General features: G+C 39.9%; 1 protein-coding gene across 2 annotated transcripts; it reads right to left on the reverse strand.

Annotated features, from left to right (window-relative positions):
* Positions 1–3,044: 3,044 nt before the first annotated feature.
* Positions 3,045–15,775, reverse strand: NUDT4 (nudix (nucleoside diphosphate linked moiety X)-type motif 4). Of its 2 annotated transcripts, none has more exons than XM_009695027.1 (4): positions 15,669–15,775; positions 7,968–8,012; positions 5,438–5,522; positions 3,045–3,547 (listed from the first exon to the last, which is right to left on the reverse strand). In XM_009695027.1, exons 1-4 carry the CDS (start codon positions 15,720–15,722, stop codon positions 3,345–3,347), a joined length of 387 nt encoding a protein of 128 aa, XP_009693329.1. In that variant the 5' UTR covers positions 15,723–15,775; the 3' UTR covers positions 3,045–3,344. The 2 variants fall into 2 exon arrangements, with proteins under 2 accessions (XP_009693329.1, XP_009693330.1); XM_009695028.1 differs by having other exon boundaries at positions 3,059–3,547; positions 5,438–5,525; positions 15,669–15,773.
* Positions 15,776–19,239: the final 3,464 nt, after the last annotated feature.

The following is a 19,239-nucleotide window of genomic DNA, read 5'->3' on the forward strand; positions in this document are numbered from 1 at the left end:
CTACCCCCTTCCCTTCAGTTTTCACTTCACAAACCATGTTGGCAAGTAAACCAAGCGTTTGCCTCTCGGGTTTTTTTCACAGCACATTGTTATCAGACCAACGTTAGGCTAAGTCGGGGTGCAGTAAGCACCAAAATAAGATTTTTTTCACTTTAGCAGCCTCTCTGCAAGACCTCAGTATTTCTTGTGGTGTTTAGAAGCAGATGCATTTCACTTAGTTCTGGCTCCACATCATTTTAAGCTTTAAGGCTATTTCTCTTTGTCACCACCATAATCTTAACTTGCGGCAAGCATGGAAAAGCAGCGGTACAAACCGGACTTTTTGAAACCTGCGGATGACAACCTGTCTTTTCCCTTTCTCCTCTGGACAACCAAAGCTGGAGACACCGTCCAGAACTTAGAGCACCAGAAAAATCCCAAATGGGCTGTGTACAAAATCAGTCTGGCCCATCTAAAACCAAAATGCTTCTATGTTTAAATTGACAGGTAGTAGAAAAAACTTCAGCCTGCCTAGTCTGATTTTTACACAGACCTTCTCTGTTGAAGTTTAGTGTCAGATTCCACGCGGACCAAAGCCGTACCACTGGCCCTTTACTACGGTTGTTCCCTGTAACGTAACTGAAGTGGTCTCGATTTCCCTTTACAGTTCACAGAACATTTATCTCTGAAAGGCAGCAGAAGTCAAACTAAGCAATAGCGCTTCATTCTGAAGGTTGCATAGAGACTGAAGAGATTTATACAACGAATGTTATTTTTTTTAAAAAAACAAATCAAAACACACCTGTCTGGCACTACTGAACAGCTCAAATGTGGGTGACCAAAAACATAACCAAAATATTTATAGGCAATCAACTCTGAGTTTGTTAGCAACAGCAATACTGTACATTTTTACATTATTATCAAATACATAATTCAGGAGTTACAAAATAAGATCATGCATTACCACTAAATCTCATACAAGCTTGGATTGGTTTCATTCCAAGAATCTGAAACAGACAGAAGCATTTTTTTTATGAATAAACTCAAACTCCAGATTCTTGTTTTAGCTTTCGCAGATTCGATATAATCTTGTTACAAGAAAGCCTGTACAAGTTTGCTCAAAGTGTTAAAATAACTACTGAACAAAAAAAGTGAGCAAAGTGATCAGAAAAAGGGAGCTAAATGATTCACTCTTTAAAAGGCAGCTTTAGAGCCAGAGGTGCCCTTACAGCCGGGGGGTATGATCCCAACAGAGATGACAGACCCTCTTCAACGTGCTCCAGGCCATTGCCTGGCCCCAGAGCACTTGTGGTGGAGCATTCGGTTTAAAGAAGGGAGCTGAGCAAATAGCATCCCAATCCCGGTTCAGTTCAGCGTAACGTACACGTACGCTCCCCAGCGCTGCTGAAAGATCCCCGCTCCCTCCGCAGCCCGAAGGATGGATAAGCTGTGGGCGATGCTCCCACCTCGAGGTTTTCCTTCCAGTTCTGGAAGCGACCGGGAAGAAGAGACAGAGGGGTGGAAAGCAGCATCCGACCCAACATTTCAGGAGTCTTCAGCTTTGCGGCTCGTGCCTCTCGTCAGTAGTATTTATGCCTCTTCAAAGAGAGCAGCCTTAAGAGATCAGATCATCGGTCTCCCTAGTTTCACTGCATTTACGTATGGCACGAGATTGGTTTTCTAAGGAGTAACTTGTGGCAACAACATTTTTTCCTAAAAAAGTGTAACAGCACAAAAAAATTCATAGCAGCATTTTACACAATTTGTGTTAAAAAAGTAGAAGTTAACCATTTGTGTATCGAGTAACAAAAGGTTTAAATTACATTTATTTTCCATTTTACACTCACTATTTACTAGTTGGACTATTTACAAAGGTTCAAATGTTGTGTAAGAGAATGAGCTTTACCCAGAATAAACTTCACCTGTGAGGTAACGATCTACTACCTCAACCTCTGTTTTGGCTGGCTATAGAGGAGGTACAGTTGGGTTATAGATCCTAGGAAAAAAATTCAAAATTAGGATGTTCATATGAATTGGATCGTGTACTTGTAGAAGAAACCATACATACACACATACACAGAGAGTAATCCTACGGTAAAAACATTAAGACCGACAGTGGATTTAGTTTTTGTCATTTTGGCCAAAAAAGAGGAGAAAATAATTTAAGAACAGGGAAGCTGGTAGCTGTACCTCATGTATTCCAACTGAGTTTTTATCAAGAGGCCAGCTTTTAATTCAAGGAGCTAAAGCAATTGATGTAAAACCAGTAAAACTGAAGTCTTTAAGAATTAACTTAAAATTGGGGCCTTCAGCACACCTTCTGAATAACACAAAGGAGTATTATTTCTCTGCTAGTGTACATAAGCATCAACCCCCCTCTCCCCAAGCCCAGGAGGCAGCACGACGAGCTCCTGCTGGGCAAGGCACCTGTGTAATGGAAGGGTGCCCCGTGGGTACATCGTACTTCCCTCTGAACATTTTCAAATTACAAGAGGCTGCAGGAACACTACCTAAGATGCTTCTCCTTGAAGACCAGAAGTTGTTTGGAACCTGCGGTATAATTACACCGTGAACAAAACACGTTCTCAAAATTCTAAAAGGAAAAAAAATAATAATAATATGGGGAAGAGGGGTCTACAATGTGTTTTGTGTAAGTCTTCTGGCGGTTCCGCAGCTGACCAAGTGATGACATGAAAGTACAGCAGATAGTTTTGGTAGTTGCAAGACAAATTTACTGTTCTTGCTCTAGTTATACATTACAGGAAGATTGCATAGGACAAGGCAACCTTTTGGGCAACTGAGGCAAGCAGTGCGTAGTGTCGGTATCTCTTGCTCTCGACGGGCTGAACGCGGGTCAGTGCTTGGCTGTCGTCACACTTACGCCTCTCTGCTTCCCACGCCCCCGTTTACCCAAGTAAAACGGTAAGAGTTCAGCCACCTTAAGAGCTCAGCCCGTCATCTCTGGATACCAAGTAAGAGTTTCGTATAAGACTATTTGCTCAAGCTTTGCTCTAAGCAAGTACTCTTGCGGAACTACTGCCTAAAACTGACATGTCTTAAATAAGCTGAACACCACTGAGATGCATATTTTATTTTAGCAGATATGGAAATTTATATACTCAAGTTTCTTCTTTTTTTTCCCTAAAAAAATGGCCTATTAAGGCATCTTAAAAAAAATCCATATATGGCTTTGGTTTGCTGAAATATTATTTTACATTGTTAAAAAGGAAAACACACGTTCAAATAAATCTGACATTATGACACATTCACATATTTCACTTCGAATCGACAATTATACAGATGCCTACATGTGATCACAGACGTCTCCCCTTGTGATGACATGAATAAAAAGGTAATCCAAATGTTTATCTCACAGTAGAGGGCAACCCAGAAGTCTGTGCAGAAGTGACATACAAGGAGTTATTATCTGGAAGAGGGGGAACCACAGAGTTTCCATTAGTGGGTGAACAGCTCAGTTTCAGTTTTTCCAAGTACTCTGCATGAACGGGCTTGTGACACTGAAGGACCTTGATGGCATCTTCTACTTTAAACCATTCTCTTTTCCTTCCTGAATGAGTATAATCCACAAAGAAAAACAGTTACAAATTTGTAACAGCACCATTTGTCGCTACCTGATCATTCCCTTTTTCTCATTTCTTTTACTTCAGAAGTTCAAGGTCTCAGGCAGAAGCCAAGAGAGTGGAAAGACCTTGAAAGAACTGAGGGACACAAGAGATTCACTCAAGCTTACTGAAATGCAGTTCCTAACAAAGCCTTTCAGATAACTCTCTTGAAGCAGCTACCAGGCAGAAGCTCATCTGACTGTTCAATGCTCCAAAAGCCACATCTAGTCTTTACAGAAAAGGATTTTATTATTATTCAAATGACTTAATACTGCCTGCCTACATTGTCATGCCTAGCAGAAAACCAATCTGAAAAATGAACATGCGTGCATGAAGTTACAGAAGAATGGCGTGGTCTGATTTAGAAAGCGGCGTTCCATACTCAAAATGTCTCCGTGTAGAGCGTTACTCATCAGGTTAGCCCTAAGTTTTAAAAACCCATAATATACCTTATACCACAGATATGTTTAGATAAGGTCTAAGACTTATCTTAGTAAGATAGGACTAAGACCATCCTTCTTATACAAGTCCTTTCAAGTTGGAGACCTCTGAAAAGACTTCTAGACAAGGTCAAGGATACCATTGCTAAAAGTGGGATTAATTCTGTTTTTCACTTGGTTTTACAGCATTACAGGTACTATGCTTGAACATGATGAAGACATCTCTAAGGCATTAAGACGCTGCTTAGGCCGAGCATCCCCTGCCAGCGGCGCTGCCCGGGAGGCAGCTGGCAGCGGTCCCAGCACCGGATGCTGCCCTTGGCACCGAGCAGAAACAGACCCGTACCGGCCTCACGGGCCCTGTACAGTTCCAGGGACAAAACACCCCCAACCAAACCCTCAGAACAATCCTAACCCCTGCCAATATTGATCTTCTTAAGTAACGGACCACCGATCAGGCTATAGAGGGCACCTGACATGGGATTAACAGCAAAGTGACAGTATTGGAAACAAAACATTCTCTCTCCACCTGAAAAACGGAGCAGAGGTTTGAATCTGCCCTTACAGTTACGTGCCATTTGCTGACAGATCAAGAGAGTTAAGTTTATGAATGTTAACTCTCCTAAAGCACCACCTCCTGAAAAGGACAAAGCATAACCAATCAAGGTAGGACATCTTTTTTTTTATACAAATTCTTAGTCAATTCAAATTTCAGCTGGACAAATACACTGAATGAACTAAGATTTTTTTTTTTTTTAAACAAGGACAAAACCAGTTAATGTTTACCTAATTAAATACCAAGTGGAAGACCCATACAACATCACAAAGGATGTTAATCTAACTAAACGGCATGACAGTGGTATCTGTACGACATAGGTGTATCTATAGGAATAGATACCTCCTATGCTCAGCACTATCACTACTGAAAAATTAAGCTAAAGTGAAAGTAAATACTAATGGGTTCCCCCCCCGCCTGCCACCAGGAGAATCAGGGGAAAAAGAACCTCAAAATCTTCCAAAGATCTCCCCCCAAAGACATATTCAAAATCACCCTAGAGTAGCAGACAGCAAAACATTCTACTTTAAGGAAAAAATAATTTGTCAGTATCTTTGGCCTTTAAAAAAAAATAAAATTAAGAGCTGTATCAGCAACTAATAAGGAAGTTTACTCCATCCTAGGACTTAGAATACCCTAATAAATATAATGTCCCTAGTTATACACATACAAAAGTGTGGAAGAACAGCATCACAATTTCCAGTCATTTCAGTTTACAGAACAGAACTAGTGGTGTCCGTCCATCCCCGCCCCCCCACTCCCCCGAATTATATGAATTTCCTCAGAAAGTGAAAAAGTTTGCTTAATACATATCGCGTGAGGACAGAGAATGGGTTTACCTATATTAACGGAATCCTCCCAGTCTTCCAGTATTTCCGTCACAGTAAGAACATAAACATATGTCCTATGCTTCCGATCCTGGTTCTGCTTGAATATTAGAAGTAGACATTTTAATTTGCAGCAAAAAAATAACTTACAGACTTACCACAACTATAAGATTAGAAATTACTTACCTCTGAAGGATAATTGCCAGCAAAACCTGGCTTTTATTTTCACTAAACACACATCTGTACCGAGTAGGCCAAAAAGGATGGGCAAACGGAAGTTTTATTTGAAGCAACAGCTATTCTATTTTACTAGGCTAAAAAAACCCAATACAGAACACAACCCAAGCAAATTTGAAGATCGTGAAGTTGGGATCAAACTATATTCTTGGTCATCTCATTTAATACCAGTAGTTGTCCACTAGTACTGCCCATTCCTTATCTTTTATCTATGTTGTAAGGTATCACAGTAGAGCGCATTTGCTAAAACTGTTTCCACAACTCATGCTCCTAGATGAAAGGTTAAAAAAACCCTTTGCAAGATGGAACCGCTGCACCACGTGGCCAGATCATCTACGCAACGCTGGCTATAGAGTTTCCCTCAGTAAGCCAGGCAAATTAAATAGCCTATGTTTGCAGTCATGACAAATGCAAAAATCATTACCATCTGTTCACTTGACAGGTTTGCCATGGTCATGGCACGAACCACCTATTTAGAAAGCACGTGTTTTTTCAACGAGGCAAGTCAAAATAGGGACTGACAGAGGTAGCCAGCCCAGGGCAGGGTCGCTGTGCTGCAGGCAGCCCACGCCGCGTCTGCGGGGACATTCCCCTCCCTGCTAGCTCCAAGGCAGGCGGGCAGCACGATGTTAGAGGTCCTACCCAACCAACCAAACCATCCTGCCCCTTGGAAAAAAAAAACCTAAGCTCCTAGAAAACCCAGACCATCTACAATTACAACTATATTAAGAACCAAGAGATGTTATGCCCTAGCTCGCCTTACAGATGGTTTTATCTTTGTGCCAATAACCATTCCTACTTAACTCTGTTTCACTACAAGCTTAACATAAACTGTTGTGCTTTACTAGGAAATAAAAATACTCCAAGACAGTTCTTTGTCATCGTCACTATTAAATGGCATACATACACCTATAACATGTATCCTTTCTGGCTGTAGTTCTAGAATAGGAGGACTCAGCAGCAACATCATTTCCATCTTCTCTTTCCATCCCCAGGTCCCCTCGATGGTACCAACAATTGTGGGGCTGTGTTGCAAAACTGAAGTAGGGTCTGGATTTAAGTTAGAAATAACCTAGAAAAGTGCCACTCAACACAGATTTTTCTCTGCCCTGGTCTAGATGGTGGTAGATGGCTTCAGAAGAACCTAACAGCTGAATTACCACAGAATCCTCATCCCTTGCAGCCCCTGTTTTAAGGCAGTAAGATGACAGGTATCCTGTCTTTTTTTGGTCTGAGCTGGAAAATACAAAGTACTTCTGTAGACTAACCAGCAGAGTTAAAACACAGACAAGTTTTTAATGTGTAGGACCGTCCAGGTACTCATAAACCCAAAACAAATCAGAAAAAGGGCAAGCGATACTAACTACAAACAGGAACTTGTCTCATTTTGTCATGGTCTCCATACTTCACGATGGGAAGACCTTTAGCACTGTATCAACTAGTCATACGTGACCAAGTAGTATTTCACATAGGAAATGTCTATCAGGAATACGCTGCCTCTGAAAGTTGGTTTTATAATTAAACTGTGAAGATTCATACCTAGGTACTAGACCAAGGGACTTCCATTCTCACCCACCATACAGCACAACATCGTAACGCTGGATGTATTATGATCTGACATTTCTACAGGCCACTCCTGTCTAGAACCTGAGCAGAAGTGGGCAACACCAACGCTGAAAGAGAATTATATTTAGCATGCATCCTTGTGCTATTTTTACATGTGATGTTTACACTACAAAATACAAGTTTTGAACTATGTAACGTTGCTAAAGGTTAGATTTATCTGTTATCCAAACCCTTAGCTCTTTTACTGAATCAAAGCCCTAATGCAATACTTTATATAAGGACCTATCAATTTAGGTGTGTGAAAGCTGACAAGTTACTTCAGCAAAATCTAATCGGAGAGGAAAAGTCAAAATAGTGCCCCAAAAAGGCACATGTGATATTTCAGAAATCCTAGATCTATCAATGTTGGTTTCACTTTTTTTTTAACTTCTAGATGTTGTCCAACTACTAATTTAATCTTTCCAGGAAAGTTTCGTTGTCCAAGTACTAATTTAATCTTTCCAGGAAAGTTTCAAGTACTTTGAAATCCTCCTATTAAAATCTTTACACATCATGTAACAACTGAAGGAATCACCTGTCTAATGTAGCATTTCCAGTAGCACTGCAAAACTACAGGCAGGCAATACTTAAGGACTTAAGTCTGATGTTGTAGTTTATCACTAACAACAACAAAAAAAAAAACCCACAAAAACAAAACAGATAAAAACATTGTTTTTAAAAGGTAAAAGAAATAGCTCACCTCAAATATCCCAAGCAGTCTGCCTAGCTTTCCCTTTACTCCAGCCTACAAAACAAACATCCTACATCAGCATACTCCTCCTTATTAGGGTTATTTAAGCAAGTGTTTTAATCTAAGTTTTAATTAGACAGTGCTGCACTGCTTCTGGAGTTTCTAGTTTTAGAGTACTTAAAGAGTATTAGAGCACAAAAGCTTGTCCTTATGAGTGGATCAAAGAATGCATAAATCTTTCAAGTTTTCCATCCAGACCAAAATACTGGTTTACTTACCATGTTCTTTATGGACTGTATTTTATTTAAGAGAGAAATAACATCCAATACTGAAGTAATCCAGGGAAGTAGATAGGACAAGAGGTATAATTTAAAGTAGTACACTAAGAAATCTAGAGAAGGAATCATCAAAACTTCGTTGCTATTTTACACAGAAGTCCAAGTCTTCAAAAATACAACAACAAATTAAACTGTAGGTTACTGGGTGGATCTTGCAGAGTAATGACTTCATGTCCACTAGCTTTCATATAACAGTGTAGCTTTTGGCATGTAAGCTTAAAAGCAAATTTATATCCCCAAGTCTCTACAAACAATTTAATTTTTTTTTCTAGTTAGTAACATTACAAAAGGCTTTAAAGTCAGAGTTTTACTCCAACTTTTTAAAACAACCTCTGTGTGTATCAGCCTGTGCTTAGTGATTTTTTATCAATACAGTTAAGGTGGTTGTTATATTCTACTACGACTCTAGGGTTGTTTTTTCCCCCAAAGTAATACAGAACGCCTCTTCCAACAGACGCAGTTTATGATCATCCCTTTATTCTAAACAAATCTCAGTCCATACGCCTGAGACAAAAGCGTATGTAGTCTACTGGTAGACAAAACCATATTTAGGGGTTTTTTTTTGTCTTGTTGTATAACCAATATTTAAAATAGTGCTTCCTAGCGCTAAGATGAAATTTTCTAGCCTTCAGTCTTTGTTTCCAGCTTTAACCACAGAAAGTACTGATGTCTTATATCTTGACATAAAAGGACCATATGGATCTTAATTACATTTTAATGAGCAGCTCTGACAGACAACTGGGCAGGCTTTAGCATTAAGTCTAGTCAAGATCTTACAAGTGAAAGTTTTCTGCGTCTTTCTTTTGAAGAAAGCAGATGGCTGGTGTTTTTTATTAAGCAGTTTTGACGAAGGAAGTCTGACGGCAGCCTGTGCAACTCGACGGGCATTTTGCCTATCTAGAGCAAGAGCTAGACCTAAAGGTAATGCCCAAGGACGTACAATGTTCTTCTGGTTGTCTGCTGTGGTGACAGAGCTCATGACGCTGAAATACCGAACTGGACCCGCTGGATAAGTGATTAGGCAGCACGTTAATTATGAAAGCGGCAGGCCCTGATTTTGGTCTGAAAGGGTCAGCAAGGCCACAACACCCACTAAAGGCTGCTTGTGCCTTACACTGGGTAATGAAAAAACATTTATTAGCCTAAAGGAACACACGCTGAAGAAATGTTTAAGTTTTACTGATCGCTTCTAATTTCCTCAGTATTACAGTATCTCATAAAAAAGAGAAGCAGAACCAAAAAGGCTACGAACTTAGGCTTCTGTCCCCAATTTTTGCCTTTCTTCGCATGCAGCACTATCTAGGAATCACTATATCCTTTAAGATTTCTACTTTGTGGCAAAGTGAACAACTAAAGAAAGCCATTTCCCATCATCCTACTCCATCAAAAGTAACAAGAACCTGTGGGATTAGTTTTTTTCAATACTTCAGGTGTCCAAGCACGCAGCTTTAGCTGGACACGTTTTGTCATTTCTTCCCTAAAGTTGCAGCAAAACCCAAGATTTTTTTAATATTCTTAAAGATATGGCTTCCGAGCATGACAGAGAGCCCAGTCCAGACTCGGTAGGTTTCTCAAATACAAAGAAAAGTTTTTCCAAGTACCAAGGAACTGCTCTAAAGGGGACTATGCTCCACCAGAGAGAGGAAAAAACAACTCCCCCAAACCAAAAAACTTTCAAGATTTTATAACTCCTTAAGAAGTCCTATCCGAGGCCTTATTTATACATTACAAAGATTTTTTTAAAGGCAGGTCTATGGCAAGAGGACTGCTGAAAGACAAGGAAACCCATTAACTGATACCCAACACACGGCACAAACACCACCACCAGGTAAGTTTACCAATACTGAACAGCTTTCATAAAGAAGTTTTTTCAACTTATTAGTACCCCAGAGTCCCAATGTGAATTTATCATCAATGTTAATCTAAGTGGAATTTACTTAACAGCTTCTTTGTTCTCCCTCCGAGCAAATCAGTGGTTTTAACAACCACCGCTGAGTAATTCTGAATGAAACAATTAGAAGCACTCCATTACATTAAGTGTAAAAATTCCCCAAAGCTTATAATGAAGCTTTTGTGCAACCAGATGTTGCTATGTAAATGTGATTACTGTCACTGATGTCTAGTTACTCTCTAGGCAAAGATATGTTCTTCCAAAATGTAGCATCATTCCTGAAGACAGTAGCATCTTTTGAAAACCTCTATACCCAGAAGTAAAAAAAGGTAATAATTAGAGTCCCATGATTTTTCTCTGGAAGTAATCTATCCCACTGAATCATCTTCATAGTTTAAAAAGTACCAGCAACTTGACAGTGATTTTTTTTTTTCCACGTGCTTTTGCTAACAAAAATATTTTCTCCAAGTTCTTATCTTAATGTACTTCCCTCAAATGTGTCAAAGCTAAGTGCTAGAGGACCAAGAAATGCTTCAGGTTTTTCCCCAGAAAGTCCAAGAAAGTTCCTACTTCCCCAGTTGTGAGCTTCTAACCCAATACACTGGTTAAGGTCTAGACTTTGAACTATTTTGTCTCTAATAAAAATATCTTTCTTTGGCCTTTATGTATCCATGACTATTAAAATACGGTTCTTTAAGGAAACAGAACCCTACAGGCTCCTGTAAGCATGAAAGACTTCTCAACTTTGGGAGAAAAGCCTGAAAAAACCTAGCCTTTCTTTTGCCAGCCAAGCTGTTGAATTAAGTGCTACATGCCTGCCCGAACAATTCCCTAAGGAAGTCTATGAGCACTGTGTAGTCACGGTGTCAAATCCGAATTTAAGCATATATTTTAGTACTAGTCTAAACCCAAGCACAAGAGGGAAAACTGCCCACCCCACACTGCCATCAGATCTCCCTTTGGTTTCCTGTAGATGGAGCAAGAGCCATGCGGCACTTAAATGTGTAGGCTAACAGTCTAGCAGGGCAGAAAGTTGCTCAAAATCTGACAGATTTAAGAGTTATTTTTAACTGTGGGATCTGTTGGGTATTACTTGAACAGCTACGCTCCTGAAGGCACGGTGCAAGACTATTCCTGCCCTTTCTTGCATGCTCTTATAAAACACAAAGGGTTTCACTGTACCTTCCACAATCTTTCAGCTGAAAGGGTGTTTTATTTATTTTAAAAAGTATCTACCTAGTCCTAGTCCGTAACATCCAACCCTTTTTCAACTATTAGACACTCACGGACGCAGACTCCTCTATTTCCTGCAAGAGGCCTTATAAGAGTAGCATTACTGCCATTTCCACTGTTGCAGCGGATTAACTTTCAGGATCAGCCTCTTCTTCTCAAAAGCTATATTCACACAGGTCTGGGAAGAATTGCATATTTTTTGGTAGGCATTTCAATATACTACTAAGTGCAAACAAAGCAGGAGTCTCAGGCTTTGGTGACATGGAGGAAGAAAAGGGAGTGGGAGGATGCTCCTTCCATTTAAGAGGCTGGACATCATCAGCTTGCCACCCTTATTATTTGTGCCGTATTTCTCTTTGAACATAGCATGTGCAAAGAACTCTTATCTCCATCTTTCATGCTATACAATTAGACTAGGCTCCAAAGTCATGAATAGAGTAGCTCCTCACCTAGATGAGGTTTACTACCTTTCTGGGATTGCTTTACACTAACTTCATTTTGGTATTCTACTTTCAGGTTTGTAAAAACTTAATGTACCTAAGGAACTTGACAGGTTATCTTAATTACTGTAACCTGTGAAATGGCAGGCAAACTTAAAAGAAGCATACTAAACACGTAGTAGAGGCAAAAACTCAAATCACTAACAAGAACGGAACTTAAGATTAAAAAAAATCTGGAGTCACGCACACAGGCAGACTATGGAACAATTACAGTGCATACAGATTTGACTACAAAACTCTTTCTCTGGGTTTTAAAACAAAGATTTTAAATACACTACTGTTGGTGTGAAAGTGAGGGATATTTAGAGCCCATGGGCTATCATATTGTGAGCTATTAGCCCCCTACCATTAAGAAATGCCATTTAACCCCCACTACCAATTTCTCCATTTTAATAAATTAATGGAAACCGATGCTTAGTTTGTGCATGCCCAAATACTGAAGAAACACAGCTCAAACCAGTGCCATGGTGTGCTTCCTTTGAAGTTTATTCATTCACAAAACTCTTTTAACAGTTCACTTCACTGCACTCTAACCAGCTTGCCAGGTGACATTGACCTTAGTATAAAAATAGAAAGGACATCCATCTCTAGAAAGGTTAGTTTGAGTTTCCATGGCTCAAGTCAAAACCCTGAATACCACTCTGGCTTTTCTTTAAAAACGGCACTTTGCAGTCTCGTGGCAGCGCACAAGATTCAGCCTGTAACTTAAAAATATTTTACTTTAAGGCATAAGTTTTAAAACTTTCATCAGCTACACAAGCTATCAAACCCTGGAAACTCTGAAGCTGCAGAACAAGCATCACCAAATGATTTTTGCTTATTAAAGACCCCAGCCTTTGAAAAACCTTTATGCATTCGCAAGTACAGCTCAGAGCTGAACATAGCTGGCAGTTTGTGTCTTACTCCAGAGCATCTTTTAAAAAAATATAAAAAAGAGCATAGCCACTGTAGTGTAAGCGAATAAAAATTGGTTTACCTTCTGAGCAAAATGCCCCAGTGCTAGCACCACTCAAGAGCTTTATATTTGCTGGGTTCTCTTCTTTACTTTTAGAAAGTGTCCCTCTCGTGGTGTATAAACACTGATGATGTTGGCATTTTGAGTCATTTGCAACATGCAGCTTTCCATCATGAAGCCCCTTACTGAAATTTTGATGACAACACATCTAAACAGCTACAGAACAGCTTAACATACCATACGCTGAAAGGTAATCTAAGCATTTGCCTAAAGCAGATGTTTACACATAGCAGGTTTTAAGATTCACTTCGTGTGATAGCATTTGAACAAAATACGATCAAAGGAGAGCTCTGTGTATGAGTGAAGGAGGCTGATCTCCCTCTTCAGGATTCAAAACAGCCCAGGGCTGCTATTGCAACTCTTGACCAGAACCATCATGACGCATGAGAAAGTCTTTTGCTTTGCCCTGAGAAAGAAATGAGGGCAAGAACAAAACTGAGCTACGGAAGGACTGCTTCACATCATAACAGCAGGTACTCCTCTATTTTTCACTTTCTGCTTTGCCTTTTTTTTTTGCCTGCTCATGTGAAAGCATATCCAAAAAGGAAAAGATCATTCAGAAGTAACTAACATTTTGGTATCTGTATGAACCAGAGAAGTTCACAGTGTCTGGGCAGTGTGTGCACTCTGATTGGGCTTTAATATTAACAGAGAAATTTGTACAAAGTTTATACTGTACGATGTATCATCCAGTAATATTCTATACGCATTCCTTAGCTATCCCAGCTTAACCTTCTCCAACACTCACGGCCCATGCACTGCAGCACTGCGGAAATTTGCAAGCAGAGCTCCAGCAAAGCCAGGATTTGGAAGCGTTCCTCAATATTCTCAGGGCATAACCATGTCTAGTAGAAAAGTAGTGGTCAGCCCCCAGCTCACACCTCTCACCGCTATACTACTTTGCCGTGAAGTCAGCCCGAGAGCTTTGTGTGTAGCACTGCATTCCCTGCAAGCTGAGAAGCCAGCCAGACCGCTCCGGCACCTTTCAATAGTTGGTCAAATCCCCATAGCAACTTTGATGACATACTAACTGCAGACAGGTCTTCCTTCAATATGATCCATTCTTCATCACCAAAGAAAAAAAACCCAAACATATGATTACAGTTCAGTCAGCTCCAGTTTGACACGGAGATGTGATTTTACTATCTCTCATCTTGGACTGTGCCTTAGGTCAGATCAGTGATTAAAACTACCAGTGTTCACAAGAACACTGAGCCAGTGGGTCCTGTGCTTTTTAATCCCACCCATCAACTCGTGACAGTGGGAAGTGCCAGGACCTTCCCCAGAGGTGCTACTACTGCCTAGGAGCCTAAATCTTTGCTGACTCAGTCTTAGAATCCTAAATCTTTGCTCCTTTCCAACAGACTGCCTTGTGGATGCCTCCTTTACTTTTACAAATACACAAGAACTTCTCTGTGTATGTCTTGTCCAGCTCAGAAACTGGCTCCCCCAGCAAAACTGGACACAGACAGAAAGCCTAGAATAACTTTCTAACAGTGAAGCTTGTTTATGCTTGAACCTTGCTGCGTGAAGGCTGCTAAGAGCACTGAATACTGAACTAGTCTGTTCCCCACATCCGAGGGGAGGAGAGTCACTGAATCATGGTTCACAGAAGATCTCATTTTGACACCAAATAGCAGGCAGCATTTGGTGCAAGTTGCAGCTACATCAAGTTCCCGAGCCTCTACAACCCAGAATCAGTCTTAAGGGTAGGCAAGCTAAACCACTAGATAGCACAGTTAAAAAAAATCATAGATACTAACTAGCAAGAATATTAGGGTGTTTTGTGAATAGTAGTACTCAAACTGGGATAAGAAAACTCTTTAAGACTAGCAGAAATCCTGTAGTTCACTCACTTGCCAGGACACATCCTCTTTCTGCAAAACCTTGTACCTTCTATTTAAGAAGTATAATATAAAGAGTTAAGAGCTGATCTGTGGTCACTTACACATTGTGTAATTTCTAGTTACGTCAAGTGACTCTGATTTTTCTTGAAGTTTTATTTGGCTTACAGTCCTGGCTGTTAGATACTCAAGTAGCATTTAACATTCTTAAACAGTTTGCCTAGGAAAAATAAACAGCAAGTTAAAACCCAGAATTTTGAATTTGAAATTTAAGTGCCATACTAGAGTGGGAAACTGCATTAATTCAAGACTTAAAGCTCTGTTTTGCCTACGGGCAGGGGCAGAGATAGCAAGGCAGACTACACCTATGGTGCCTTCTTTATAGATAAACAGCCTTAAATGTCCTTAACAAGGCGTTTTTCTTGTTGAATTCTCAACTGCTCAGATACATCAGTTTCTAATCCGTTTAGCTTGGAATCTCCTCAAAGGTCTGTTTACTTCTCTTTCTTCTGTAGCTACACATTAATGGTTAGTTCACCTTCAGTCTGTTCTAGAAGAGCTGCGAGTCAAACATTTTCTGCACAAATGCAGAAATGCTACACTACTATAATATGTCACTTGGCATATAGTCACAGTTCCATTTCCAGTAAGTGTTTATAAAGGCAAACAGAAATTTAGCTATGAAACGAAAGGGTGCTGGGAAGCAAGCTAATTAGGTTCACCTCACCACGCTATACCCCAATTCTAACACACAAAAACGCCGTTCTTTGCATTTCACAACCATGGAAGCATCCTGGATAAAGGAGGTACAGTTCCCTCTTTCTTCCTGGTTCTCATATGAAGACAGCAGCAGCAGAAAGAAGCTGGATTTTTGTTTCGTTTTTGTTACCTCTTCATACACCTCTCTGACGGCTGCTCCTCCTGGTTCTTCTTCTGGTTCCATTCCTCCACCTGGTACAATCCACTGATCTGGGTATCGGCTACTGCTTACCAACAGCACCTACAAATAATTACAAACGACTGTTAAATATAGCTCACAAGTCATGAATCTTGGTATTATCTACTTTTTCAGCAATGTGCTTATTCACCTAGCCAGATGGATTATAGACTTTAGAAATGAAACATAATAGGCAACCAGGAATTTTAAGTAGTACAAAAAAAAAAAAGAGGTGCAATTATAACATCCAGTCTAACACAACTAAGTCAAGACAATGTCACTGTAATCTCCTTGCACAAACACTTTGATCAGATGCTTAGACACAATGTGAAAAATACACAATACAATATGCACAGGAATGAAGATGTACAACAAAGATCTAGTAACAATATTCTCCAATACCCAGTAAGTCTTAGGGTCACACAGACAGTAAAGCATGAAAATTAAGACATTTTCAACACACAGAAGTTAAACTAATTCTTCGGGAATGGCATCTTCTGGCTAAAAAAAAAAAAAAGGACTTCTGAAACAATTTCTAAATTTTAGTCTTAGACAAGCTTCAAGTTACTGAAGTGTTATGTTAGCACAGCATGCTTACAATATTGCATAACTAAATTATAAGGAGAGTATTTCATTGGCCCTTGTCCAATTTGGTTTCTTCTAACATTTCTTTAAGAGGAAAAACTGCAACGCATTGAATTTTAAATGATTTCTAAGTTAAACAACAATTTTTTTCCAACACCCTTTAATTTCACTTAATTTGACTCTAACCTGGCCATATAATTGATATATACCAATTTAAACCCCACTGCCTATAAGGACCTGTCCGTCATCATGTTCAGAGCTGAGAAGATCTTGGCCACCTGTCCAACAAACCAGGATGCCTCATATTTGGAGTAATTTGCAGTAGAAGTCAATGAAACTAAGACCTTGACTCAGGACCCCATGGAAATAAACAGTTTAACTTCTATTTGAGACCCGTCCTGATTAGTAGGACATACTCAATCACCGGTGTAGTAACACACTTTGCATTCTAGGCAATACTTACACAAGCCCTACCCTGAAGTCAAAGGACAATTGTGGGGAGCAAAGGGACAGGGTCAGTGCTCGAATCTTTAAAAGCAATTAAAAGACTAGCAACAAGAACCTCAGTCTAAAGGCTAAAGTATTGACCGGTGCCAGATGACGAAGCAACAGCCCAGTCCTCACCAACTACCTTTATGGTCTTTAAACTCATCTCCTCTTGGATTAAGTCGGAAAACGATTGCCCGAAGAGGGCAACAGCAAGACGCTTATCACTCATACTACGTCCCTTTGGCACTCATGGAAATAGGGCGTACGTTCACCTCCAGGAACTGGGGAGCGTAATTCAGATGATGGCATACCTTTGTGAGTGCAACAACGTGTCAGCATACTAAGGTGCACCTAGAAGAGCCTTATCTGACAGATATTTTCTTGTTGAAACGTTTATTTTATTTGCAGGCAAGATTTGTCCTACTCTGAAGTATTCTCCACTGTACTAACTTCCCCCAAATTTTTCCTATGCTAAGTAAGGAAGACAGCAGAGACCTCTTTTAGTATAGAATCATTCTCAGCATCTGATCTAAATGTTCACATTTTCAGTCAACTCTTTTATTCAGTTATCTAAAAACCTAGAAATAGTCAGCAAAAGCAACAAGGTTAGACACAAATGCGTCTCAATTACCCTTACAACCAAAGGTTTTAGTTTCCTAGGATCCTTTGATATTAAGGAAAGCTTCCCAGAGGGCACACAGCTCTACTAAATGTAGTTTTAGAAAAAGTTTTTGAACACGTAGGTGGAGCATCTATATCACCACAAAGAACCACGACGTCGGCAATGCTTAAAGAGCAGTTGTAAAAATCAAGTTATGAACTCACTTGTGGGATCCCAGACATAAGCATTATACATTATTTTCTGCTGATGAAACCAGCACTCACTGCAGTCATGTGGAAGCTAGCAACAATGACGAACAAAAGGATGATTATATCACATTAAATCATTCCCAGCTTGGTAGAATGGTTTTAATCAGCATTCATTGTTTAGTTAAGGCTAAACATAAAATTCTTAATTACTACACTAAGGGATAAATCAGGTTGCTGGTTCTGGCAGCGTAGCATAAAGCCAGGAATTTTTTATGCCTTTATATATAGTAGTTGACTACCGCTAACCTGATTAATAGTCTATTGAGCTGGGTTTGTATATCTATTAGCTTTAAATTACCCTTTTAAAAAGCAGAAACAAATACATCCAGCAAGTAATCAACACTAAAATACATCAACTCTGGCAGATAGGCTTTACAGCTATACATACAATAAACCCCCAAGCATTACAGCCTGGGAGTTCATTTTGGGAACTACCCAACTCTCCACTAACCCTGGAACTGGAGCATTTTCTCAAGCATCTTTCCCTCTATGCTTTATTCTCCTCCAATCCCACTGCTTTCACAGTCTGAATCCAAGGAACCACACTAAGGTCTATCACCAAGACCTTCAGATGCACAATTTTTTCTACCTGGTAACATTAACATTTGAAGCCACCGTGGCATGAGGCATCTGTCCTAGGCTATGCTAGCAAAAACGTACTCTCTGGTAATCAATACTACAAAAGGTGAGAGCTGATAGCTAGCAATTACAAGATTGCGTGGTAAGGCTGAAAAGCACTCCGCACGGATTCCTTCAGTTACAGTAGCAAGCCATCTATCTTGCACTCATTTGCACGTTTTTGGTTGTGGTGTGTTGTTTTTTATTCCATGTAGTGGATGTAGTTTTCAGGAGTTTCTATCTGTAAGTGGCCAGAAGACACATCCCGCAGTACCTGAATGACTAGGTCATAAATATATTTATGGCCGGTTGACAATGCACTCGCATGCCAAAAGAGATGCAAAATCAGCAGCAAAAAGCCATCAATGCATCTTCCCTTAATATAAGATAAGCAGACCAGGAGAAGAGAGATCTAGGTCACCTGGACATCCAGTCTTTTCTGAGGAGGTTCATGTTCACGCAGATTACAGTAGTCTACTGAAAAACAAGACTAATCTCAAGACACCTACACTTTTCCTGGCCTACGCACACCAAATTTCACATCGTAACCTCACCAGGCTCAGAAGAAAACAACAGAAGTATCTGTATCCCATATCTCCGAGTTGTATTACTTGCTAGTGATCACTGCCTTTCCCACGTCTCTGAAAGAGCCTTACTGTTGTTGACTTGTTCACACAAGATTTCCAAAGTACAGAGTAATGGCATCAAATCTGCTAGCCTATTTATACTGTTACCTTACTCCAAGGAGTAAAGTAAAGCTATTTTCCATAATACTGTCAAGTGAGGAAGTAAAGCTGCAAAATTTAGTTAAGAGGAAAAAAAGAAAAATTCTTCCACTAAGTCTTACTGAAAAAGAAAAATTCTTCCACTAAGTCTTATTAGCCAAGTTTTTACCTTGTTTTCAAGTCCAGGAATAGCAATGACCTTTGAGTGCAGTGAGGAAGAGAAACTGCTAGCCAGC

The sequence above is a fragment of the Cariama cristata genome, unplaced genomic scaffold, assembly GCF_000690535.1.
Source record: "Cariama cristata isolate BGI_N322 unplaced genomic scaffold, ASM69053v1 scaffold4072, whole genome shotgun sequence".
Classification (NCBI taxonomy): domain Eukaryota; kingdom Metazoa; phylum Chordata; class Aves; order Cariamiformes; family Cariamidae; genus Cariama; species Cariama cristata.

Excerpts from the sequence above, each read along its gene's own strand:
- NUDT4 (XM_009695028.1), bottom strand. The coding sequence starts at position 15,722 with ATGGAACCAGAAGAAGAACCAGGAGGAGCAGCCGTCAGAGAGGTGTAT. Across the intron at positions 8,013-15,668 it reads TCAGAGAGGTGTATGAAGAG|GCTGGAGTAAAGGGAAAGCT; the intron begins GTAACAAAAACG and ends TTTGTTTTGTAG. Across the intron at positions 5,526-7,967 it reads GACTGCTTGGGATATTTGAG|CAGAACCAGGATCGGAAGCA; the intron begins GTGAGCTATTTC and ends CTAATATTCAAG.